Source organism: Nuphar pumila, chromosome 5 (assembly GCF_984573655.1).
Source record: "Nuphar pumila chromosome 5, dmNupPumi1.hap1.1, whole genome shotgun sequence".
Lineage (NCBI taxonomy): Eukaryota > Viridiplantae > Streptophyta > Magnoliopsida > Nymphaeales > Nymphaeaceae > Nuphar > Nuphar pumila.
In genome coordinates, this window is record NC_143253.1 from 94,967,502 (window position 1) to 94,995,044 (window position 27,543).

Sequence of the window (27,543 nt, forward strand, 5' to 3'; positions counted from 1 at the left end):
GAAGTATGGCCTTTTTTTAAACCCAGCTTTTCTCCGTATGCCTGTCCCTGCGGTTCTAGGCATTGGAGGGAACTGGGAATCAAGATATCCAAGAATCCAGGAATCCTTGATTGAGATATGAGGATTTTGGGACAAATTCAAAGGCTGAAACCTAAAGCTCTCCAAAACAACTCTGACCAGAATAGGAAGAGAAAAATGTAACTGGCAGGGAACTAATGAAATTTCCTCTCAAAATTTGCAGGAGAAAACTGAAGACTGAGTAATTGGATAGGTAGAAACAAACGAGGAACTCAGATTACACTAGTTGAGATTCAAATGCAGAGGTACCAGTGTTCCTGATCCTCTGATCACAAGAAAGAACCAATATCCCCAACTGCCATCGGGAAAACATCAAAGCTCATCTCCCACCACCACATCAATCGGCAAAACCAAATCTGGCCATGAAACAAACAAGTAGGAAAGAGTTATCTGGCAGGCGAGCTCAGCTGCTGGCATTCACTGTAACATCTTAAGAGTTTCCAAACAGTAACATCTTCGTGCATATAAACAGAGCATTACACAGCGCAAAGAGCAGTATGCAACTTTTTAACATTTGAACCCTCTGCATGCAATCAACCATACTATGATTATAAATGCAAGAAGGGATCCCGCAACTATTAATTTCAACCTGAGGTTTTGCAACCACATCTTGCGTCGCAGCTGCCTGCCTTGCCTCTGGAAGTTATCAGCCTGAGACGGGGAGGGAAAAGAAACACAATTTAAAAACAAAGGTGAATATAATGAAATCTCTAAAACCCAAAATGTCATCCTTGTACCTGGAATTGCAAGTTTTCAGTCTTATCCACCAGAAGTTCGATTCTTTCCCCACGATCCAGAACCTATAAATGAACCAGCTAATCAGGTTATTCAATCAACAAGATCATGCAAAAAAAATATATCACATAGGGTATCATAAGCAGTGTAACTTTCTGAAAAAATAAACTAAAAAACAACCAAACATCCGAACGAAATTTCTATCCTTGTTTATGAGCCATTACGCTGATCCATGTATGAAGAACCCCAACTTTTATCAATTGATCACTTAAATTTGTTCAACGACAGCACATTAATTATTTAGTTATAGAACTTGCTATAAGATGAAAATTCTATCCTTGCTTATTAGCCATTATAATGATCTATGTATCAAGAACCCCAACACTTTTGAAGTAATTACTTGAGTTTGTCTAACAATGGTACATTGATTATTTACTTATAGTACTACTTGTTATAAGACTAAAGATTTGTTAAAATATTATGTCTCTTTTAACTGTAAACTGAAATACCCATCAGGGGTATTTCGTGTCAGCCACCCTAATGAGCTAACATTTTTACTTTTTCTTTTTTTATTTACTTTTGCTTTTTACACTTTTTTTTTTCTTTTTGACTGTTGTGAAAGGGACAGCTCCATATAGCTGTTGGAGCTGTGTGACCGTTGGGTGCAGCTCCAACAGTCATATTGAGCTGCACCTGTGGCTTCTTTTTGCATTATAAATAGGCCTTAGTGGCCCTTGTAAACATATTCTTTTTTGTGAGTGCATATGCAATATTGTAAAGCCCCTCTTGGGAACTTATGAATTGAAGTTCATTTTGTTTCATGCTGTTGTGCATGTGTATCCGTGCCTTCGTGCACTTGTGAGTGTTCTCCTTTGTGCCTTTGTGCACTCTTTGTATTTCTTGTATTGTGGTGTTACACACAATCTCTTTTTGTAGAGATTTTCACATGGTATCAGAGCAAGGTTGTTTGGAGAAAGAAATTGGTGTGATTCTTCTCAATATCAAGTGCCTCGAAAAACGTGCCTTCAACTTTTTGGTGATTGGAGTGGAGGCTCTTCTTCATTCAATATTTTAGAAGATTACTACAACAAGAAAAATTTAAAATCTTATTGTAGTACGTATTCTTTTCTTTCTTCTTTCCTCTCTAATGGGTGAGAAAGACTCCCATTTTTCTTTTGGTTTCAAGCTAAATGGCTCAAATTATCACGTGTGGGCCGAAAATATGAAAGCTCACATTAAAGGGAAAGGGCTTTGGGGTTACATTCAAGGCTCGATTCCGGAACCCGAGCCTAAAATTACTTTGGTTAAAGAAAGAGAAATCAAAATCCTTGAGGGAGATGAAAGAACTAATGCTCTTGAGGAATATAGTAGGAAACATGAGCAATGGGAAATGAAGAATTTTAAGATCTTGTCTTGGATTTTCTCTTCCGTTGAGACAAGGATTAATGCCAACATTATAAAGTTTAAAAAGGCTTCTCAAGCGTGGGAGTATCTTGAGAAGATGTATACTTCTAGGGACTTGTCCCATAAGCATTATCTTCAAAAGAGAGCGTTAACTCTTGTTCAAGGTGATATGTCTATAAGAGAGTATTTTGCGGAACTCTCTTCAATTTGGGATGAGCTTGTCATGCTTGAACCCAAGTGGAGTGGAGAAGCCATAGAGCTTCGTCATAAGCAATTAGAAGAAGACCGATTCTTCAATTTTTTGAATGGGCTAAGGCCCGAGTTTGAGCAAATAAGATCTTCTCTCCTATCCTCTTTTACCTCTCCTTCTCTTGAAGATGTCTTAACTAAATTAAGTGGAGAGGAAACCCGTATGGGCATTAGCAAGCAAAATCCTAGTGTGCTTGCAATGTCCACAAATCAAGAAGAATGTGATGGTGTTAATGCCGTTTCTAGACCCGGTAACAATTTAATAGACCTCCTCATTTTAAGAATCAAAATCAAGGAGGAAGAAGAGATTATAGCAAAATCTCGTGTCACTTTTGCAAAGAACCGGGTCATATCAAACCGGTTTGCCCAAAATGGAAGAAACTTCTAGCAATGGCAACTACATCTCAACCATCCAAAGAGGAATCTTCAAAAGAAGCTCTATCTCTCAATCAAATTGTGGAGGCTCTTCAACCTCTTCTAAAGGGAGCTATTTTCGGTGCCGCCGTATCCACCTCTTCTCCTCCAGGTAAAACTTCTTGGCTCTTAGATTCGGGTGCATCCTTTCATATGACCCCAAACATTTCATCTCTTTCCGAGTATTCTAAAAATGTGTCACCTTCTTTTGTTTCGACCGCGGATGGTACTTCTCTAGAAATTAAGGGAATTGGAAATTTTAAAACCCAAAACTTCTTTATTCCAAAAATTAGACTTATACCAAAATTAAATTTAAACTTGTTTTCCGTTTCTCAACTCACGGACCTTGGGTGTAACATTCAATTCTCATCTAATAAATGTTTAATACAGGATCACCGGTCCGGGAGATTGATTGGGGAAGGCTCTAGGAAAGGAGACTTGTACTATGTGGACTTTCTTCAAATTCCTAAAAACACCTTTTGTAATGTGGCCCAACATAAAGACATAAATGTTTGGCACAAGAGACTTGGTCATCCCAACATTACCAAGTTATCCTATCTACATTTTGTTAAAGATCTTTGTAAAAATACTTTATCTTGTAATGATTGTATTCTTGGAAAAATGAGAAGTATACCTTTTGAACCAAGAACTATGTTTAGTACTAAACCTTTTGAAATTATTCACTCGGATGTTTGGGGACCGGCACCTGTCATATCCAAAGGTGGTTTTGCTTACTATGTGATTTTTCTAGATGATTTCTCACGATATTGTTGGATACATTTTCTCAAACATAAGCATTAAGTTTTTTCATGTTTTAAAACATATCATATGATGATTAAAAATCAATTTAATAGTAATTTAAAAATATTTAGGACCGATTCCGGAGGTGAATATCTCTCTAATGAGTTTAAGAAATATCTTGAGGATTGTGGCATTGTCCATCAAAGATCGTGTCCTAAGACCCCACAACAAAATGGTTTGGCCGAAAGAAAGCATAGGCATATCATTGAAACCACTAGAACCCTTCTCATTTCCCAAAATATTCCTAAAAATTTTTGAGCCGAAGCAGCACTTGCTTCCGTCTATCTTATCAACCGACTTCCATCTAAAAATTTAGATAAAATTTCTCCCTTTGAGATTCTATATGAAAAAGAACCTGATTATAATAGGTTGAGAGTTTTTGGTTGTAAGTGCTTTGTTCTTACCGATAAAAATGATAAACTCTCACCAAAAGCCATTCCTTGTGCTTTCCTTGGCTATTCGGAAACTCAAAAAGGATTTCGATGTTATGACTCTAAGAATGATAAATTATATGTTTCAAGGAATGTAACTTTTTTAGAAAATGATAGTGGTTTTGAAAAAAATGAATCGCATTTAGAAAATGCCGATTACTCCTTTCTTTTTGACCTTTTATCTAAGGATGATGATATCTCTAGTGATGATGAATCAACATATAATAGTGAAAATGAAATGGTTGTGATCAACAATAACTCTAACCCTTCTACCCCTCAAGAAGAAAATGTATCTAGAGAACCCATCACTTATTCGCATAGAGATAGAAGCACCTTTAGGAGTGCTATTGAACTATATAGTGAACCTAGTGAGACTATTTCCACTCATGATTCTCATCCTAGGAGAACTGAAAGAACTAGAAGGACTCCCTCTAGATTCGTATCTTTTGATTCTTTCTCTCCTAAATATCGAGCTTGTTTGAGTGTCATTCACTCTTATTTTGAACCAAAAAATTTTGGAGAAGCCAAACAATGTACTGAATGGAGAGAAGGCATGGAGAGTGAACTCAAAGCTCTTAAGAAAGCTAACACTTGGGAATTTCAATCTTTTCCCAATGGCAAGAAAACTATAGGATGTCGATGGGTGTTCAAGGTCAAGACTAAGAGTGATGGTTCTCTTGAAAGGTATAAGGCTCGTCTTGTAGCTAAAGGGTACAGTCAAGAATATGAGATTGACTATGAAGAGACATTTGCTCCAGTAGCTCGTATGGTTACTGTCAGATGTCTTATCACCATTGCTTCAATTCGAAAATGGAATATTTACCAAATGGATGTCAAAAATGCCTTTTTAAATGGAGATCTTAATGAAGAAGTTTACATGGATGCTCCACCTGGTATGAAAATCCCTAAAAATAAAGTTGTCCGTCTTCGTAAAGCTCTTTATGGACTGAAACAAGCACCCAAGGCTTGGCACGATAGGTTTAACAATGTAATGACTGAAAATGGTTTCACTTCATGCTATACTGACACTGCATTGTTTGTTAAGAAATCTGATGCAGGGATTGTTATATTATTGTTATATGTTGATGATATGTTAGTAACAAGTGATGATATCAAAGGAATCAAGAGCATTAAATCTATTTTGACTTCAAAATTTGAAATGTCAGACTTAGGATTTCTGACATATTTTTTGGGAATTGAGGTTGCTTATTCTCAGAGAGGCTATTTTTTGTCTCAAACTAAACTTGCTTGTGAGATTCTTGATAGATCAGGAATCACAGATGACAAGGTCTGCGAAACTCCTGAAATAGTAGGTTCGAAGATGAAGATTGATGATGGGATTCTCTTAAAAGATCTCACACCTTACCGGCAACTGGTTGGATCCCTAACGTATCTCAGCATTACCAGGCCTGATATTTCTCATGCAGTACATATTGCTAGTCAATTTCAACATGCACCTACTACAGTCCATATGAGCGCCATCCTTCGCATCATCAGATACATAAAGGGTACAGTAAACAAGGGAGTATTTCTATCTTCTACGTCTGAATTAAGTTTAATTGCTTATACTCACTCTGATTGGGGAGGTGACACAAATAACCGTCACTCCACCACTGGTTTCTGTATTTTTTTAGGTGAATCATTAATCTCTTGGAGATGCAAGAAGCAGCAAAAAGTATCGCTTTCATCCACCGAAGCTGAGTATAGAGCCATGGCATCTACTACCATGGAGATTGTTTGGATTCGCAACTTGTTGGAAGATATGAATATTCAAGTTCAAGGGCCCACAAAATTATGTTGTGATAATAAAAGTGCAATCTACATTGCCAAAAATCACACATTTCATGAGCGCACGAAGCATATCGAGATGGACTGCCACTATGTTCGTGAAGAATATTTAAGAAAAACCATTGACCTTCCTTATGTTACATCAGAATATCAACTGGCAGACTTCTTCACTAAGGCGCTGTGTTCTCCAAGATTTAACTTCCTTCTTGGCAAACTTTCGGTCGTGACACCCTAAGTTTGAGGGGGAGTGTTAAAATATTATGTCTCTTTTAACTGTAAACTGAAATACCCATCAGGGGTATTTCAATCCTTTTACTCAATAGGTGTCAGCCACCCTAATGAGCTAACATTTTTACTTTTTCTTTTTTTATTTACTTTTGCTTTTTACACTTTTTTTTTCTTTTTGACTGTTGTGAAAGGGACAGCTCCATATAGCTGTTGGAGCTGTGTGACCGTTGGGTGCAGCTCCAACAGTCATATTGAGCTGCACCTGTGGCTTCTTTTTGCATTATAAATAGGCCTTAGTGGCCCTTGTAAACATATTCTTTTTTGTGAGTGCATATGCAATATTGTAAAGCCCCTCTTGGGAACTTATGAATTGAAGTTCATTTTGTTTCATGCTGTTGTGCATGTATATCTGTGCCTTCGTGCACTTGTGAGTGTTCTCCTTTGTGCCTTGGTGCACTCTTTGTATTTCTTGTATTGTGGTGTTACACACAATCTCTTTTTGTAGAGATTTTCACAAGATTATGAGTGTAATGAAATATGCGGAAAAGTAAAGAGTGCTCTAAGCACTTACAACATCCACTAATGAACAAACAACAAGGGCTAATACCCAAACCCAAAGGAGACAACACAACATAAAAATATAAATGCCTCTTATTGAAAGAGAGAGAACTCTCAAGAGTGAAAAATACAAGAGGGGTTCACCCCTATTTATACACAAAAGGAGGAGGGGAGGAGTGGCCATATGGCCTTAAAAGAAGAGCCACCTAGGGGCTCCCATGGAGTCGTTGGGGGCCCCCAACGGTCACCCCATCGACTCCATGGTGGGGCCCCTATTAGGTGGACAAAAACCCAAAAAAATAAAAGATAAAAAATAAAAAAAGAAATATACAAAAAGAAAGAAAAGTAACAAGTACCCCTATCGGGTACTTGTGAAATGACTAAAATACCCCTATCGGGTATTTTAGATTATACAAATATATATGTATATAAATATATACATATATATGAATTACATATATTTTAACACCCTCCCTCAAGCTTTACGGGGATATAACCGAAAGCTTGTTAAGGAGAAACAAAAACCGAGGAGCTGCAAGAGCCTTAGTGAAGAAGTCCGCCAACTGGTACTCTGATGTGACGTAAGGTAGTGTTATGGTTCCTCTTAGGTATTCATCACGAACGTAATGGCAGTCCATCTCAATATGCTTAGTATGCTCATGGAAGGTGTGATTGCTTGCAATATAGATTGCGCTTTTGTTGTCGCAACACAGCTTCGAAGGAGTAGAGATGACAATGCCCATATCACTGAGGAGGCTTCTTAGCCACACAAGTTCCATGGTTGTAGTGGTCATAGCACGATATTCTGCTTCCGTCGAGGACAAGGATACTTTGTGTTGCTTCTTGCATCTCCAAGAAATCATAGTCACCTAAGAAAACACAAAATCCGGTAGTTGAGACTCGGTCATTGGGATTTCCTCCCCAATCTGCATCAGTATAAGCAATTAAATCAAGGGACGAGGCAGAGGAAAGAAAAACTCCCTTAGTTATGGTATTTTTGATATATCTGACGATCCTTAAGACTGCACTCATGTGCACAGTTGTAGGTGCATGTTGAAATTGACTGACAGAGTGAACGGCATGAGCAATGTCTGGCCGTGTGATGGATAAGTAGGTTAGAGACCCAACAAGTTGCCGGTAGGGAGTAGGATCCTCGAGAGGTGTTCCATCTTCCAACCTTAATTTTGCATTGATGACTTCTGGGGTTTCTGTCTTCTTATCGTTGGAAATACCAGATTTGGAACAGATGTCAGCAGCAAGTTTCATCTGAGAGAGAATGTACCCTCGAGGAGAGTACGCCACTTCAATTCCTAAAAAATATCTTAAGAATTCAAGGTCAGACATATCAAAATTTTCTTTCAAAACCTTTTTAATATCATTAATGCCTTTCTCATCACTTCCTATGATGATCATATCATCAACATAAAGTAGTAAAATAACTACTGAAGACCCTGCACTTTTCACAAGCAAAGCAGTGTCAGTATAACATGAACGAAAATCCAAACTTCTTATTACATTACTAAATCTATCATGCCAAGCCTTTGGGGCTTGTTTTAAACCATATAATGCCTTTTTAAGTTTAAGAATTTTATTTTTACCAATACATACTCCTGGTGGGGGATCCATGTAAACTTCTTCATTCAATTCGCCATTTAGAAATGCATTCTTAAAATCGAGTTGATAGATAGGCCATTTTTTCACTGACGCAATAGCAATAAGAGTCCTAACACTAGTCATTCTAGCAACAGGTGCGAAGGTTTCTTCATAATCTATACCATATTCCTGAGCATATCCTTTAGCAACTAAATCTATCATGCCAAGCCTTTGGGGCTTGTTTTAAACCATATAATGCCTTTTTAAGTTTAAGAATTTTATTTTTACCAATACATACTCCTGGTGGGGGATCCATGTAAACTTCTTCATTCAATTCGCCATTTAGAAATGCATTCTTAAAATCGAGTTGATAGATAGGCCATTTTTTCACTGACGCAATAGCAATAAGAGTCCTAACACTAGTCATTCTAGCAACAGGTGCGAAGGTTTCTTCATAATCTATACCATATTCCTGAGCATATCCTTTAGCAACTAACCGTGCTTTATAACGTTCTAATGAACCATCACTCTTGGTTTTAATTTTGAATACCAATCTACATCCTATTGATTTCTTTCCAGTGGGTAACGAAGTTATTTCCCAAGTTTTTGCTTTTTTAAGGGCACTAAGCTCTAAGTTCATGGCTTCAACCCATTGGGGAATATTTTTGGCCTCATTATAGTGTGAAGGTTCATGAAATGAATGCAACGCAATTAGACATGCTCTATATCTAGGAGTTAGGGACTCATAGGAAACAAACCTATTAGGAGGGTTGGAGATCCCACTGGATCTCCTTAAAGATGTTTCTTCAATGTTGGATCCTTAAGAGTATTTTTCTAAGGCACTTATTTGAGTTTGTTGACTGTTAGAAAGTGACTTGAAATACATTGGGTTCAATAATGAACCCATACTTATGCACATGAAGTGCAAATATACTCATTAAAGGGAAACAACATAAGCACATAATGTGCTAACACATAAAACCCATAAAAAGGGAAAAATATGACATAAAGTCATAAGTTGCATATCATTGAAGAATAATGGAGAAGGGGTAAAAACCCCATTACAATGGAGCATAAGCTCCCTCTTGGATGGAAAATACAAAGGGGGAGACCCCTATTTATAACACAAGAAAGGAGCCACCCTAGGTTGCGCAAACCACGAAAAAAAGGGAAAAATAAAAAAATAAAATAAAAGATAAAATTACAAACATATTCCAAATGGAATATGCGTAAAACTGGAAATGTCTAAACTACCCCTATGCCTATAAATAGAGAAATATACATTTTATATATATAATTAGGATAATACATATGCATATATACCATATATGAATATGTATTATACTTTATATATATAAAATATATATAATATTACAAATGTTGAATGATACATTTTAACACCCCCCTCAAGCTTTGCGTGGGGGAACGAAAAGGTTGAAGACGGCAAGAAAAAGAATCTCAAAGCTTCAAGAGCCTTCAGAACGAATGCCATTGTAAATATCTTCCTCCAATGTCTTTATCGATGAGCACCTTCTATCCAAGGGACTTCCTTTTCTCTTATCTTCAAGATCCTGAGAAAAGAAAACAACAAAGAACAAGTAAAAAATACCTTTGCACTTTACTCAAAAAGGAACATTCCTAACAAGGTGCAAAATTTATGTATAATATGATAGTTACTTTAGCATGAAACGAAAAATTTAGAAAACCAAAGTTTCTAAATCATATATTATGTTAAAACAAAAATGAGCGGAAGCACATTATGCAAAAATAAATTGCAAGAATGCATAATGCATTCATAAGGTCCAACATTGAACAAATATAACCCCATAATGAGGAATAACAAAATGATCCACGAAGGGATACCACAAGAAGCCTACGAAGAGGCATAAAATACATATGCTTTATTGAATGAGAGCCCAAAAAAGGCCATAAAGAGCATATGCATATTCATATCATTAAATGAATTAATACTCAAAGAACTCATTAATGATCATGTTTCAAACATGTAATGAAGTGCCAAACAAGAGAAACGAAGTCTCCAAGCATACTTTAGGCAAAATAAACCCAAGAGTTCACAAGGTTTTAAAAATATTTATGAAAGTCACACTTAATTGAGAAAAAAAAAACATATTTTACATATAAGGGTGGCAAAAACCATAAGCACTTAATATATAGATTAAATGGTAAGAAATCAACTTGATATGCATATCAAAAAGATGATTCACTTGAAAAACACAAGTCATGAATGAAATTTTGCAAATTTCAATAATAGTTCATCTATTACAAACAACTTCCTCATTAGTTCTCCAAAAACCCATAAATCAAGTGTATAAGCTACTAGATCAAGAATATAAAGCCATTAAAGGCCAAAGACACACACAAAGGTGTGTAAAAGGACCTCTTGTTTACATATAATAATACTTGAAATAAGTGCATCTACGACAAGAACAAGAGAATACATGCCAACATGGACTAAAAAGTATCTCTTGTCTACGTAAAAAATACACTTAAAACCAAGTATGTTCAGCTACTAGAACAAGAGTAATAAGCCAACCATGGGCTAAAACATAATACATCTCTTGTCTACATATGATAGCACTTGAAATGAATGAAATAAGCCAACCATGGGCATACATCTTAAGCGACTAGAACAAGGACACAAACGCCAACATAGGCTAAAAATCACACACCATGGTGTGAATCAACGTGCCTTGTCTACATATAAAAACACTCAAGACAAGTGTGTTCAGCTATTAGACCAAGAGAGCAAAAGCCAACAAAGGGCTAAAAACACACGAAAGTGTAATAAAATTCTTGTCTACATATGATGACACTTAGATAATGGGCATAAAAGGAAAAGACTTTTGAGGCAATAAACTTGTAATGAAAATAAACCTCGAATAAAACAATACTCCTTTTAAAATGAATTCTCATAACAATAACATGCATTTAAAAAATATCTTCAACAAGATACTATAATCGATAAAATAAAATTCTTGAGAACAAATGTGTGAACATACACACACCAAGAACACTTAGAATACTTGTGCAAAATCACAAGAACACATGTGCACAACGAGCACAACATACGGAATCACAAATGTGCAAATGCACTCATAAGATTCATAAACAAATAAAAGGTTGGGCTATAATCCCAAAACATCTTGATTTTAAATGTACCTTAAAACATTTAAGGTTTCAAATACCATATGTCCATCACATTTACTTAGAAGCATCCATAATATCAATGGCACAAGAACAAACTAGTGACACACTCATATATCAAATCATTCTAGAGTCCCAAGGTGCCCATAACTCACCTCAACCACCATCTATAATATGGTAAGTGGACAATCTAAAAAGACATAACAACGAGTGTCACACTCATAATTAGAGATCATATACCAAATCATTCTAGAGTCCCAAGGTGCCCATAACTCACCTCAACCACCATCTATAATATGGCAATTTGGACAATCTAAAATGATATAACACGAGGTGCCCATAACTCACCTCAACAAACATCTCTAATAAAACAATAATAAGGCCAAAACAATGATGCATTAAATAACATGTGATGGACAAACATAAATGCCACAAAAGAGCAATAAACACATAAGGAATCATTTTCCAAATAAAATTTTTTTACAAAGAGGACCGATTAACAAATTGAATCAAAGGTCCAATATAATCCATCAAAACAATTTTGCATAACCACGAATTATGCTTAATCTTCAAAAGAAGTCTTGTACACCAAAAAAGGCTTACTATGCAACATAACATGAAATATTAAGCAACATCATGTGTATGAACCGATTTGGAACAAACAAGCCTTAACTATGAAAGACATAAGGTGCAATTAAACGGTGAAGTTGGTGAAGTTCAAAAATAACAAACTTAGGCCAATATAGGCATTCATAAAGATGGTGAATTTCGAAAAACTTATGAAATCTACTATTTCAACTTAAAAATGATAAACAATCATGAAATCTTCATAAAAGAGTATATACTCACAAGAAGATTATAAGGACCGAAAGGCTCCTTAAGGAGAGTTTGAACAAACAAACATATACAACTCCCAAAGAAGGAGAAAACTCCATTAAAGTGGAAGAAAATCCAACAAAATAGATTCATTAACAAAACCTTATGATAAATAAGATTGTACTATGGCTTAAATAAAAAGTAAACATTTATTGAGGAAAAATTTAACACTCTTAAGTTTTATCGAAAAACATGACTTAATAGATTATTACCTACTCCTAATGAAATAAGTACACAATAAACATTAGTGAAGACCATAACTTTTGTAATGAAATATGCGGAAAAGCAAAAGAGTGCATTAAGCACTTACAAGATTCACTAATGAACAAACAAAAGGGCAAACACCAAAACCCACAAGAGACAATCACAACATAAACATATAAATGTCTCTTATTGAAAAGAGAGAGAACTCTCTAAATGTTGAAAACATCCTTAAGAGTGTAAAGATGGAAAGAAAATCACCATATTCCATAAGACCATTTTAAAACTTAATTCAACCGGTATTAAAAAAAAAACTTTCTTAATTAAATGTTGCTCATATAAAACGGACACATAATATGGAATTTTTCATATATGCCAAACATTTTTCAAAAAACTATATTTCACAAGCATTTTAATCTTAACATACTTTTCTTTAAAGACTAAACATTCATATAAAGGTTTTTTCATAAACAAGGTTAGGTTTAAAATGTAAATTCAAAGTTCCAACGGTCATAAATTTTTACCGACCCATTAAAGCAAGTTTTGAGCAATCATATATCTAATTTTTCGCCAAACAAGTTATCATTTAAAGTTTTTCAAAGAAAAACATACGAAAACGATTCAATGGAGTAGCAAGAAACTCAAAAAAGACATAATGACAAAAATCACACATAAAGAAAAGAACATATTCCATTCTTCATACAATACTCAAAGAAATAGAATGCATACCGAATAACTATAAGAAAGACAATAGAGAGAAATGAATACTTCACCATTTTTCTTTAACAAACTCTTGAATACCACGCTTCCCGATGCACCAAAGAACAACTCGATCTCAACCTTGCTCTGATACCATGTTAGAAAGTGACTTGAAATACATTGGGTTCAATAATGAACCCATACTTATGCACATGAAGTGCAAATATACCCATTAAAGGGAAACAACATAAGCACATAATGTGCTAACACATAAAACCCATAAAAAGGGAAAAATATGACATAAAGTCATAAGTTGCATATCATTGAAGAATAATGGAGAAGGGGTAAAAACCCCATTACAATGGAGCATAAGCTCCCTCTTGGATGGAAAATACAAAGGGGGAGACCCCTATTTATAACACAAGAAAGGAGACACCCTAGGTTGCGCAAACCACGAAAAAAAGGGAAAAATAAAAAATAAAATAAAAGATAAAATTACAAACATATTCCAAATGGAATATGCGTAAAACTGGAAATGTCTAAACTACCCCTATGCCTATAAATAGAGAAATATACATTTTATATATATAATTAGGATAATACATATGCATATATACCATATATGAATATGTATTATACTTTATATATATAAAATATATATAATATTACAAATGTTGAATGATACATTTTAACAGTTGACCACGCCTAACATATGTTTGGATTGGTCTATTATTCTCATCTATAGCATTATCAAGAGGAATTTCCTCTAGGTCATTCAAAGACTCATTAGAGATTTCCTCTTCTTGAGGAGTCTCATCTTCTTGAGATAGAAGATCAAATAAAAAAGTATATTCACTTTCGTCAATATCTTTAGTTTTCACAAAACCATTTTCATTTTCCAAAAATGTTACATCTTTGGATACATAGAGTTTGTTATTTTTCAAGTCAAAACATCTAAAACCCTTTTGATTTTCTCCATAACCCAAGAAAACGCATTCAATAGCTTTAGGAGATAATTTGTCCCGTTTATGAGTAAGGACAAAACATTTGCATTCAAAAACTCTTAATCTATTGAAGTCTGGTGTTCTTTCAAATAGTTTTTCGTATGGAGATGTATTCTGTAAGGATGAAGATATCATTCTATTTATTAAGTAAGTTGAGGTTAAGGCCGCTTCGGCCCAAAAAATCTTTGGAATTTCTTTGGAAATAAGGAGTGTCCTAGTGGTTTCCATGATATGTCTATGCTTTCTTTCGGCCAAGCCGTTTTGTTGGGGAGTCCTAGGACACGATCTTTGATGACAAATTCCATTTACTTCTAAATAGTTTTGAAATTCATTTGATAAATATTCTCCACCCGAATCGGATCTAAGAGTAGAGATATTACTTGAAAATTGATTTTTAACTATCATATGAAATTTTTTGAAAAACTCAAAGACTTCGGATTTTAAATTGAGAAAGTAGATCCATACATACCTAGTGTAGTCATCGATGAAAGTGACATAATAGGAGTATCCTCCTTTAGACATGACGGGGGAAGGACCCCAAACATCCGAATGGACTAACTCAAAAGGTCTTTTGGACACAAAAGTTCGGTTTGGAAAAGGAGTAGATTTTATTTTGCCAAAAATACAATTCTTGCAAACAAAATGTTTCTCATTATAAAATTTCTTTCCAAATGGAAAGGAGTACATTTTTGAGAAACTTGGATGTCCAAGTCTTTGATACCAAATATCAATATTTTTATCTTGGACATGGTTACAAAAAGAATTAATGGGGAGTTTCAAGTTGCTCATGTAATAGAGATATCCCCTTCTATGGCCTTGCCCAATCAGCTTCTCGGACCGGAGATCCTGTATAGAGCAATCCTTAGTTGAAAAGGAGATTTTACATCCATGATCGCATATTTGAGCAACAGAGAGGAGATTTAAATTAAGTTGAGGTACAACTCTCACGTTTGGCACAAAGAAGTCTTTTGAAAAGTTTAAGGTTCCAAAACTTTTTACTTGTAAAGATGTACCATCGGCAGTTGAAACATAGGAGTTTTTATAATTATTACATAAATCGGAAAGCTCATTTTCAAGGGGGGTCATATGAAAGGAAGCTCCAGAGTCAAGGATCCAAGGATCCAAGACGACATACCTGGAGGAGAGGAGGAAGCTACGGCGGCACCCGAAGTTGATGGAATCTTGAGTAGAGTTTGTAGTGCCTCCGATAGTTGAGCAAGAGAAAAAGAGTTTGTTCCCTTGATTGCTTCCTCTTTCTTTTGAGAAGCTTCTTCAACGGAAGCAACTTTATTTTTTGGTGCTTCATTCAACTTAGGGCAATTAGGTCTTATATGACCCGGTTCTTGACAATGATGGCAAATGGCTTTTCTATAGTTGCCATTATAGTTATTTTGCCTTCCAAAATGTGGAGGTTTGTAGGTTTTCATATGGTTGCCGGGTTTAGATACGGCCAAGACATCATTTCCTCCTTTAATCATGCCAAGACGGGTTTCTTCTTGGCATATTTCAGCAATGGCATCTTCCAAAGGAAGAGGCTTTGATCTATGTAGGAGGGAGGATCTAACTTGTTCATACTCGGGCCTAAGCCCATGTAAAAATTGGAAAAAGTGTTCTTTTTCCATTTGTTCTCTCCTTAATTCCACATCTATACTAGAAACCCATTTTGGTTCTAGCAAGGATAACTCATCCCATAGAGGGCCAACAGTGCTAAAGTATTCCCTAACACTCATTTCTCCTTGTTTGATAGTCCGGATTTTTTCTTGAAGAAAGAATTGACAAGCAAGGTCTTTTTGGGTAAACATACCTTTCATGAAGAACCATGCTTCATTTGCCATCCGAAATTTGGCAATGTTGGCGCAAATCTTAAGCTCCACATTGTTCATGAACCAAGCAAGAATCTTGGCATGCTTACTTTCCCAATCTTCTATTTTAGATTGGTGATCTTCAATGGCCTTCATGCGGGCATCTCCTTCAAGAGCTTTTTCTTGATCGCCTTCCATCTTAGTTAGTTGGAGTTGTGGTTCTGGAATGGTGCCCATAACGTATCCCCAAAGCTTTTTCCCTTTGAGGTTGTTTTCCATGGCGGCGGCCCACATCATGTAGTTGGATCCATTGAGCTTGAAGGAGAGATCAATCTTTTGTTCTCCTTCCATAATAATCACACTTAAAAGGATAAAAGAAGAGAGAAACAACAAGAAACAAATATAGCTACACAACTAGCTATATTAAGAAGAAGAGCATACACAAGGCTCTGATACCATGTAATGAAATATGCGGAAAAGTAAAGAGTGCTCTAAGCACTTACAACATCCACTAATGAACAAACAACAAGGGCTAATACCCAAACCCAAAGGAGACAACACAACATAAAAATATAAATGCCTCTTATTGAAAGAGAGAGAACTCTCAAGAGTGAAAAATACAAGAGGGGTTCACCCCTATTTATACACAAAAGGAGGAGGGGAGGAGTGGCCATATGGCCTTAAAAGAAGAGCCACCTAGGGGCTCCCATGGAGTCGTTGGGAGCCCCCAACGGTCACAAATGTGACCGTTGGGGGCCCCATCGACTCCATGGTGGGGCCCCTATTAGGTGGACAAAAAACCAAAAAAATAAAAGATAAAAAATAAAAAAAGAAATATACAAAAAGAAAGAAAAGTAACAAGTACCCCTATCGGGTACTTGTGAAATGACTAAAATACCCCTATCGGGTATTTTAGCTTATACAAATATATATGTATATAAATATATACATATATATGAATTACATATATTTTAACAATGAGGTCACAACCAAGTGCCATAAATCAACAAAATGACTGATAAAACAGGAAATACGAAGAGGTAAAAAAAGAGTTTCCACAAAATGAATTTGGAAATTTCCTTCAAAAATTAATATAAACTGAAGCCTTGATCTTAGAACGACTAGATGAAAAATAGGCAAACCATCCAGAGAAATCAAAATGGAGAAATATTGGCATTCTTTTGTATTTCTCCCAAAACAAATAAAAAGCAAAAGTTGTGACCACCAAGTTGCAAGCAAAACAGGACCGATCAAAAGGAAAAAGAAAAAGTATGCAATGTTTTATTAATCGTATTCATCACGCATATCATTAGGAGACTCCTGTGTGTGTGCATAAAGTGCATCGACATTAATTTTTGTTAGAGAGGAACACTCCTATCCTCATCATTTTTCAATAACATATGCCTAGATAGATGTCCAATATGCATGTTAACATTCATAAAAATGAATTATAGCTTCGCGGAGTCAACCTAACAAAAGGCAGAGTGACAATCTAAAGCATTATGCATCAGATTGATCATGATGATGTCATATCTCCATTCACAATGGTTCCAAGAAATAACAAATATCAGCGGTATTCTGAATTTATCACAGAAAAAAATGCAATAAAAACTTTAAAGAAACAATACAGTTTCTAGGCAATAAATTTAATATATCATCGCTATTAAATTTATCACATATTTATCATGATTTTTTGAGAAAAATGTGAAAATTTTGTTAAAATAGAAAACAAAATTATCTTTTTCTCCCTCTTTTTTTTTTCTAAAGATAAGAAGCATTAAATGTTGCCCACATCATGTGGGCAGGTACTTTTGTAATGCAATGGAAGGAAGCCCTCCTTTTATAATTTGTGGGAGGGCCTCTCCTCCTCATTCTCCTTGATATGGGACTAATCACATAAAAATCTGTCACATAGGTGCGGGTGCGGGTGCAGCGATGCGGCACTTTTAAAAAACTTGTGTGCGGGAGTGCATGAGGGTATATATCATTATATATATAATTTTTAACAGTAACACTAATGAAATAAAAAGCCAACCCTGGGTGCGGCACTTTCATATTTTTTTTTTTAGTCCAAAATGGATAGTTATGACCCTGGATGCGTTGACTGCACCCAGGGTCGGCTTAACCGCACCAGGTGCCGCACCCGCACTGGCACCCTAGTCGAGTCGCGTCAACGTGGGTGTGGCTGACCGAATCCCTATGACAGATAAAAATAAAATCTTGCACATGACCCCAACCCTCCCTCTCTCTCTCTCTCAATTATGGTAACTTAAATTTAAATTTAATTATGTTTTTATTTCTTAACTCCGCCTATGTATAACTGTTTAGTTATACACTGCCGGTCCCAAGCCCGGATAAAGGAGGAGGGTTGCGGTAGGCCAGTGACAGCCAGCATAAAAACTTAGTCATACCCTATGAATATGAACCAATATGAGAATTTCGTTGGGGCGTTCCCTACTGAGCGACGCGCTATACTCTATAGGCCCGGAGGCAGTGATAAATGGGCAAGGGTTGCTAGGTCGTCGCCCAGAAGCGACGCGTCACACCGGCGCCCGGGTGTGGTGTCAAATAGGCAAGGGTTCCCTCACTTTGTTGGACAGGTGGGGGTAAAGAAGTTAGTCCAAGACCATAAAATTAGGTTAGCCACATGGAACATAGGGTCTTTAACTGGTAAGTTGGTAGAGTTAGTAGATGTTATGTGTAGGAGAAATATTGATATTTTATGCCTACAAGAGACCAAATGGGTAGGTGAAAAAGCAAAAGTGATAGAACCTTGGGGATATAAGATTTGGTATACAGGAATAAATAGGAATAGGAATGGAGTAGGGATTGTTATGAGTCGTGAGTTTATAGATAATGTAGTTGAGGTCCGTAGAAAGGGTGATAGGATTTTACTTATTAAATTAGTATTAGGTACGGATATTATTAATATTATTAGTGTTTATGCACCTCAAGTAGGTTTAGATGATTCCATTAAGCGTCAATTTTGGGAAGATTTAGATGGAGTGGTACAAGGGATATCTTATGGAGAAAAGCTTTTCATCGGCGGTGACCTTAATAGACATGTAGGCATTAGTAGAGATGGATTTGAGAGTATCCATGGAGGCTATGGTATAAGAGAAAGAAACAAAAGTGGAGAAAGGATTTTAGATTTTGGTTTGTCCTATGATATGATCTTAGCAAACACTTGGTTTAGGAAGAGGGAGTCTCACCTAGTAACATTTAAAAGTGGGGTTAATATGAGTCAGATAGATTTTTTCCTACTTAGAAAGAGAGATAGGGGTTGTTGCATCGATTGTAAGGTTATACCGGGAGAAAGTATAGCTACACAACATAGAGTCTTAATTTTAGATCTTACAATTAGACAATGCCGCAAAAGGGATAGACATAAGATAGATCCTATAATAAGTGGTGGGCACTGAAAAGAGCTAAACAAGGAATGTTTGTAGAGCAGGTAGTTAAGGAAGCTGATTGGTGTTTCGAGGAGGATTCAGAATCAATATGGAATAAGATAGCGGGTGGCATGAGAAAGGTGGCTAAGGAGGTATTGGGTGAGTCTAAAGGCGGTACACTGCTAGGTAAGGATACATCATGGTGGAATGAGGATGTCAAATTAGCTATTAAGGTTAAAAGAGAGTGTTATAGAAATCTAAGTAAGAGTCGTGATAATGAGAATTTGGAGAAGTATATGATAGCAAAGAAGGAAGCTAAAAAAGTAGTTCGAAACGCGAGGGATAAGGTATATAAGGAGGTTTATGACAAGTTGGATACCAAAGAGGACGAGAAGGATATTTATAGGCTTGCAAAGATAAGAGATAAAAAATCGAGGGATCTGGGTATGGTTAGATGTATCAAAGATGAAACGCAAAGGGTTTTAATCAAATATGAGGAGATTAACGAGAGATAGAAAGATTATTTTGATAAGCTATTTAATGGAAGTCGTGCTCAGGATCTTGGAGACTTCTCCATTCCTTTTCATGAGATGAATCGTGACTTCATGCGCAAGATTCAAAAGAAAGAAATTGCAGAGGCTTTGAAGAAAATGAAATCAAGAAGGGCAGTTGGCCCAGATGGTATTGTTAAAATATGATGTATATTTATATATACATATCTATATATATATAGATTACGACACATATACATATATATGATATATATATGTCTATGTGTCTATCTATATATATAAATATATATATATATATATTTATTTTTGTAAAACCCGATAGGGGTATTTCTGTCATTTCACTTATACACGCATATCATTGATATGCTTTTTCTTTTCTTTCTTTTTCCTTTATTCTTTTTCCTTTTTTGCTTTTTTAGTCTTTCTTTTTTAATCATTTGAGAGGGGTCCACATAGAGTCGTTGGACCCCTCCAACGGTCATAAATATGACCGTTGGAGGGGCTCCAACGACTCTATGGGAGCCCCTCCTTGGGTCCCTTGCTGTGTATAAATAAGGGGCACAGCCCCATGTATTTTCTAAGCTTCTTGTGAAGCATTCTATGAAGTGAGATATATTTTTTTCCCTCTTTTTGTGCTTGACCACTTTTGTGGTTTATTTTGCCCCTTTGTGGCCTCTTATGTGCGTGCTTTCGCTTGGAGACTTTGCCCTTTTTCATTTGGCACTTCATTACATGGTATCAGAACCTTGGTTAAGAAGGCTTCATCGGATCCTCCCTTGACAAGTAATACCTCTCCTCTCTCTTGTCTTATTAATTTGTTTTCTATAAATGGCCAACAAAGATGCAAAAATCGATCTCTCATTTAAATTGGATGGGACCAATTACCGCATGTGGGCCGCCGCTATGGAGAATAATCTCAAAGGTAAAAAGCTTTGGGGTTACGTATGTAGAACCATTCCGGAACCACAATTAAAGTTAACTAAATTTGAAGGAAGTGAGGAAAAAGCTTTGAATGAAGAAGAAAAGGAAAAGGCTATTCTTGATTATTCTTCTAAAATGGAAGATTGGGAAAGTGAACATGCTAAAATCTTAGCATGGTTCATGAACAATGTCGAATTGAAGATTTGTGCAAACCTTGCAAAATTCAAAAAGGCTAATGAAGCATGGTTTTTTATGAAAGGCATGTACACTCAAAGAGACCTTGCTAGGCATTTTTTTCTACAAGAGAAGGTAAGAGCTACCAAGCAAGGTGATATGAGCATTAGGGACTACTATAGTGCCTTATCCTCTTTGTGGGATGAACTTGTCCTTCTCGAACCACAATGAGAAGGAAGTGTTATTGCTATGAGACAAGAGCAAATGGAAAAAGAGAGGTTCTTTCAATTTATTCATGGGCTTCGTCCCGAATTTGAACAACTTAGAGGATCTCTACTTCATAGGGCCTCTACCCCTCTAAGCGATATTTTGGCCGATTTATGTCAAGAAGAAACCTGTTTGGCCTTGAAAAGAGATGTTGATGAAGTGCATGCCGTGTCTAGACCCGGCAACAATGTTAGATCATATAAACCACCACATTTTTGGAAGAATAATGGTGGTGGAGGAAGAAAAATCATTTGTCATAATTGTAATGAACCGGGCCATATTCGTCCCGATTGTCCTAGATTCAAAAAGAAGGTGGCTTCCGTGGGAGAAACTCCTCCAATCATCAATGAAGATTCAAAGAAGGATGGTGATATAAAGGAGTCCATCGCGCTCATCTAACCGAAACTCTTCAACAATTTATAAAGATGAATGCCTCTACATCATCCTCTTCACCTTCCACTTCCAGTGCCGCCATCTCCTCTTTTCCAGGTATGACTTCTTGGATTCTTGACTCGGGGGCCTCTTTCCATATGACTCCAAATGCATCACTTTTATCAAAACCAAGTCTCAATAAATTTAAATCATATGTATCCACCGCCGATGGAACATCTTTAAATGTTGAAGGCATTGGAAACCTTGAAAAAACTTATGACCAAAACAAAGAATTTTTTGTTCCCAAGATCCGAATTATTCCAAAACTTAATCTAAATCTTTTTTCCGTCTCTCAAATTACCGATTTTGAATGTAATGTCTCTTTTTCACCCACCCATTGCTATGTGCAGGATCTCCGGTCCGGGAAGCGGATTGGGCAAGGTCATAGAAGAGGGGACCTTTACTATATGGATTTTTTGTCTTTGCCATCCAAATCATTTTGTAATCATGTTCAATCCAAAGATATTGAGACTTGGCATAAGAGACTTGGACACCCTAGTATTTCCAAGTTGTACCTTTTTTCGTTTTTGGAAAAAATTTGTAATACAAATACTTTTACATGCAATGATTGTATTCTTGGGAAAATTCACTCTCTTTCATACTCTCATAGCAATTTTGTGTCAAAAAGACCTTTTGAACTTGTGCATTCCGATGTATGGGGACCGGCACCCGTTATGTCCAAAGGAGGCTTCTCTTACTATGTTTCTTTTATTGATGATTTTACTAGATACACATGGGTTTACATTATCAAGAATAAATCCGATGTCTTCATTAATTTTAAAGAGTTTCACGCTCTTGTTCAAAATCAATTCCAACATAATATAGCCACTTTTAGATCCGACTCAGGAGGAGAGTACATGTCTAAAGATTTTCAAAATTATTTTAAATCAAATGAAATTTTGCACCAACGCTCTTATCCTAAAACTCCGCAACAAAATGGTCTTGCAGAAAGGAAACATAGACATTTAATCGAAACCACAAGAACTCTTCTTGTGTCTAAAAATGTTCCTAAGAACTTTTGGGCCGAAGCTCTTCTTACCGCAACATATCTTGTGAATCGTATGCCCTCTTCTTCTTTAAAAAATGTTTGGCCCTTTGAAAAACTATTTAAAATTACTCCTGATTTTAATAGACTAAGAATCTTTGGATGCAAATGTTTTGTACTTAGTCTAGGACAAGATAAGTTGCCACCCAAAGCTATTGAATGTGTGTTCATTGGCTATGGTGAAAATAAAAAAGGCTATAGATGCTATGATATTCGAAACAATAAATTATATGTGTCGAGAAATATAAACTTTATTGAAGATCAAAATGGTTTTGATATCCACACATCTAAGGAAGACATCGATTATTCTTTTCTATTAGACTTAGCTCCTAGGATTGAGTCTCCTGAGGCAATTACTTGTGATACTAGTTGTGATGGAATTTTACATTATAATGATATACCACAACATGATAATACTTCCCAAAATGAAAACTTTAATGATATAAATGTCTATACCCGGCGGATAGGAAATGAACATCAACCTGCTATTGACAGATACTCTCAAGACTTCTCCTTAGAAGAATCTATTGATAACAATCCACCTAGGAGATCTTCTCGTACTAGTAGGCCACCACTAGGGATGGCAGTGGACCGGGGGAAAGCGGGGCCCCGCCTCGCCCCGTTTGGACCGGGGATGAAGGGTATGAAACGGGGATGGAGGCGGGGGTGGAGGATAAAATCCATCCCCGTCGCGGAGGCGGGGCGGGGGTGGACGTGCACTTTTCCCCGCCCCGCCCTATCCCCGCCACGATCCCCGCCTAATCCCCGCCCCGACCACTTTTCCCCGCAATATCCCCGCCCCGCCCCGCCTCATCCCCGTTTGGACCGGGGATGAAGGGTATGAAACGGGGATGGAGGCGGGGGTGGAGGATAAAATCCATCCCCGCCGCGGAGGCGGGGCGGGGGTGGAGGATAAAATTTTGAGGCGGGGCGGGGGTGGAAACCTTGTCCCCCGCCCCGCCCCACTGCCATCCCTAGCCACCACAAAAATTTGTGTCTTATGAATCTTTTTCGCCGAATTATAGAGCCTGTCTCATGTTAATACATTCGTATCATGAGCCTACCTCATTCAAGGAAGCTAAAGATCACCCACATTGGATTGAAGCTATGAAAATCGAATTAGAGGCTCTTAATAAGGCCCAAACCTGGAGCATTATTCCTCAACCTTTAGGAAAAAAAGCATTTGGGTGTTGATGGGTATATAAAGTCAAAACCAAATGTGATGGGTCTCTTGAAAGATACAAAGCTCGTTTGGTTGCAAAAGGCTACGCCCAAGAATATGGGATTGATTATGAAGAAACCTTTGCTCCTGTAGCCAGGATGACTTGTGTACGAACCCTAATTGCTTTAGCATCCATCAAACAATGGCCAATATATCAACTTGATGTCAAAAATGTGTTTTTAAATGGAACTCTGTGTGAAGAAGTTTTTATGGACCCTCCGTCGGGTCTTGAAATTGGAAAAGGTAATATTCTAAAATTAAACAAAGCTCTCTATGGTTTAAAACAAGCACCAAAAGCTTGATATGATCTTTTTAGCAAAGTAGTTCTTGATAATGGTTTCTCCTCATGTTACACAGATACTGCTTTGTTTGTTAAATCTTCTAATGAATACATAACAATTTTGTTATTATATGTTGATGACATGACTATCACAGGTAATGATAAGAAAGGTATTGATCTCATTAAAAATATTATTAAGAAAAATTTTGATATGTCTAATCTAGGTTTTCTAAGGTATTTCTTAGGAATTGAAGTTGCATACTCCCCCAAGGGGTATGTCCTATCTCAGATGAAGCTTGCCTCTAACATTATAGCTAAGTCTGGGTTGACAGATGACAAAAGGGTGGAGACTCCAGAAGTGATCAATGCCAAGATGAGAGCCAATGATGGCACTCCTTTAGCAGACCCCACGCCTTATCGTCAATTAATTGGATCCTTAACATATTTATCTATCACCAAGCCTGACATTTCACATGCAGTTCATAGTGCAAGCCAATTTCAGACTGCTCCTACCACTACTCACATGGCAGCAGTAATGAGGATTATCAGATACTTAAAAAATTTCATAACTAAGGGAGTATTCTTATCCTCTTCTTCACCTCTTACTTTACTTGCGTATACTGACTCTGATTGGGGGGGTAACCCCGATGATCGTATTTCTACCACAGGTTAGTGTGTGTTTCTTGGGGAGTCACTTATCTCCTGGAGGTGTAAGAAGCAGCGTAAAGTTTCTCTCTCGTCTACCGAAGCAGAATATCGTGCGATGGCCACTACCACAACTGAGATTATATGGTTAAGAAGCTTACTTAAAGATATGGATGTCTCATTCTCAACTCCTTCAAAGTTGTGTTGTGACAACAAGAGCTCCATCTATATTGCTAGCAATCACACTTTTCATGAACGAACGAAGCATATTGAGATGGACTGTCATTATGTTCGAGATGAGTTCCTACGCGGCACCATTCAACTCCCATATGTTCCTACCGAATATCAGTTGGCGGACTTCTTCACCAAAGCCTTGCCCTCGCCTCGCTTCTACTTCCTCCTTAGCAAACTCTCGGCGATTTCACCATGTGTTTGAGGGGGGGTATTAAAATATGATGTATATTTATATATACATATCTATATATATAGATTACGACAAATATACATATATATGATATATATATGTCTATGTGTCTATCTATATATATAAATATATATATATATATATTTATTTTTGTAAAACCCGATAGGGGTATTTCTATCATTTCACCTATACACGCATATTATTGATATGCTTTTTCTTTTCTTTCTTTTTCCTTTATTCTTTTTCCTTTTTTGCTTTTTTAGTCTTTCTTTTTTAATCATTTGAGAGGGGTCCACATAGAGTCGTTGGACCCCTCCAACGGTCATAAATATGACCGTTGGAGGGGCTCCAACGACTCTATGGGAGCCCCTCCTTGGGTCCCTTGCTGTGTATAAATAAGGGGCACAGCCCCATGTATTTTCTAAGCTTCTTGTGAAGCATTCTATGAAGTGAGATATATTTTTTTTCCTCTTTTTGTGCTTGACCACTTTTGTGGTTTATTTTGCCCCTTTGTGGCCTCTTGTGTATGTGCGTGCTTCCGTGCTTTCGCTTGGAGACTTTGCCATTTTTCATTTGGCACTTCATTACAGGTATACCTATCAAGGCTTGGAAATGCTTGGGAGAGAAAGGTTTAGAATGGTTGACAAATCTTTTTAACAAGATTTGGCGGACAAATAAGATGCCTAATGAGTGGAGGAAGAGTACTTTAGTGCCTCTATATAAGAATAAGGGTGATATACAAGATTGCACAAACTATCGTGGTATAAAACTCATGAGTCATACTATGAAACTTTGGGAGAGGGTGATTGAGTCTAGGTTAAGGAAGGTTGTCATGATATCGGAGAATCAATTTGGTTTTATGCCTGGAAGATCAACTATGGAAGCTATACATCTTCTTAGACAACTTATTGAGAGATATAGAGAGAGGAACAAAGATTTGCATATGGTTTTTATTGATTTGGAGAAGGCATACGATAGAGTACCTAGGGACGTTCTCTGGTGGACAATGATGAAGAAAGGTGTTTCTCTCAAGTATATTAGTATAATTAAAGATATGTATGAAGGAGTAGTAACCAATGTCCGCACTTGTGGAGGGGTGACAACCAATTTTCCTATAACGGTTGGGTTACATCAAGGATCTGCTTTAAGCCCTTTCCTATTTGCTATAGTGATGGATGAGCTTACGAGATCAATTCAAGAAAATATGTCGTGGTGTATGTTGTTTGCTGATGATATTGTTTTGATTGATGAGTCTAGAGCTGGGGTTAATGCTAAGTTAGAATTATGGAGACAGACATTGGAAGCAAGAGGTTTTAAGTTGAGTAAAAGTAAGATAGAATATATGGAATGTCGGTTTAGTAAGCAACGAAGTAGTGATGAGAGTGTAGTGAAGCTTGGTGAGCAAGAAATACCGGTGGATGATTGTTTCAAATATTTGGGATCTATCATTCAAAAGTATGGAGAAATTGATGGAGATGTAAATCATAGGATAAAGGTTGGGTGGATGAAATAGAAAAGTGCAACTGGAGTGTTGTGCGATCGTAGAATGCCATTGCGGTTGAAGAGAAAGTTTTATAGGACGACTATTAGACCCGCTTTACTATATGGTACGGAATGTTGGGCTGCTAAGAGACATCATATTCAAAAAATGAGTGTAGCTGAGATGCGTATGCTAAGATGGATGTGTGGAAATACAATAAAAGATAAGATTCAGAACGAGGAGATACGTAAGAAGGTCGGTGTTGCACCCATTGAAAATAAGATGAGAGAGAATCGTTTACGGTGGTTTGGACATATTCGGCGAAGGCCTAATGATGCTCCAGTTAGAAGGATTGAGAAATGGAAAAAATATATTAGTTAAAAGAGGTCGAGGTAGGCCTAGGAAGACTTGGATGGAGATGATAGGAAAGGATATGAATGCTTTGAACCTCACCGAGGACATGGCATTGGATAAAAATGATTAGAGGAGAAGGATTCATGTGGAAGACCCAGAATGATTTTATTTTTTGGTTCATATCACCGACCCCAATTGTTTTGGGATGAAGGCGTAGTTGTTGTTGTTGTATGTTTTTATTTCTTAACATGCTGAGATATCCCCAAATTTTTTCTGAGAATTTTTTTTTAAAATATCCCAAAAAAGAGTTGTGACTACAGTTTCAACCAAATATCTGTAATGAAATCAAGAACTTTTCACACCTCAAAC

General features: G+C 36.7%; 1 protein-coding gene across 1 annotated transcript in view; it reads right to left on the reverse strand.

Moving 5' to 3' along the window:
* Window positions 1–454: 454 nt before the first annotated feature.
* LOC149837845 (vesicle-associated membrane protein 727-like) overlaps window positions 455–27,543 on the reverse strand; it is a 48,480-nt gene continuing 21,391 nt past the window's right edge. Inside the window, exons 5-6 of the mRNA XM_090006221.1 lie at window positions 816–878; window positions 455–729 (exon numbers count right to left, since the gene is read on the reverse strand). Coding sequence (XP_089862347.1) covers window positions 586–729; window positions 816–878 — 207 coding nt within the window. The 3' untranslated portion in view covers window positions 455–585. The remainder of the gene's footprint in view (window positions 730–815; window positions 879–27,543) is intronic.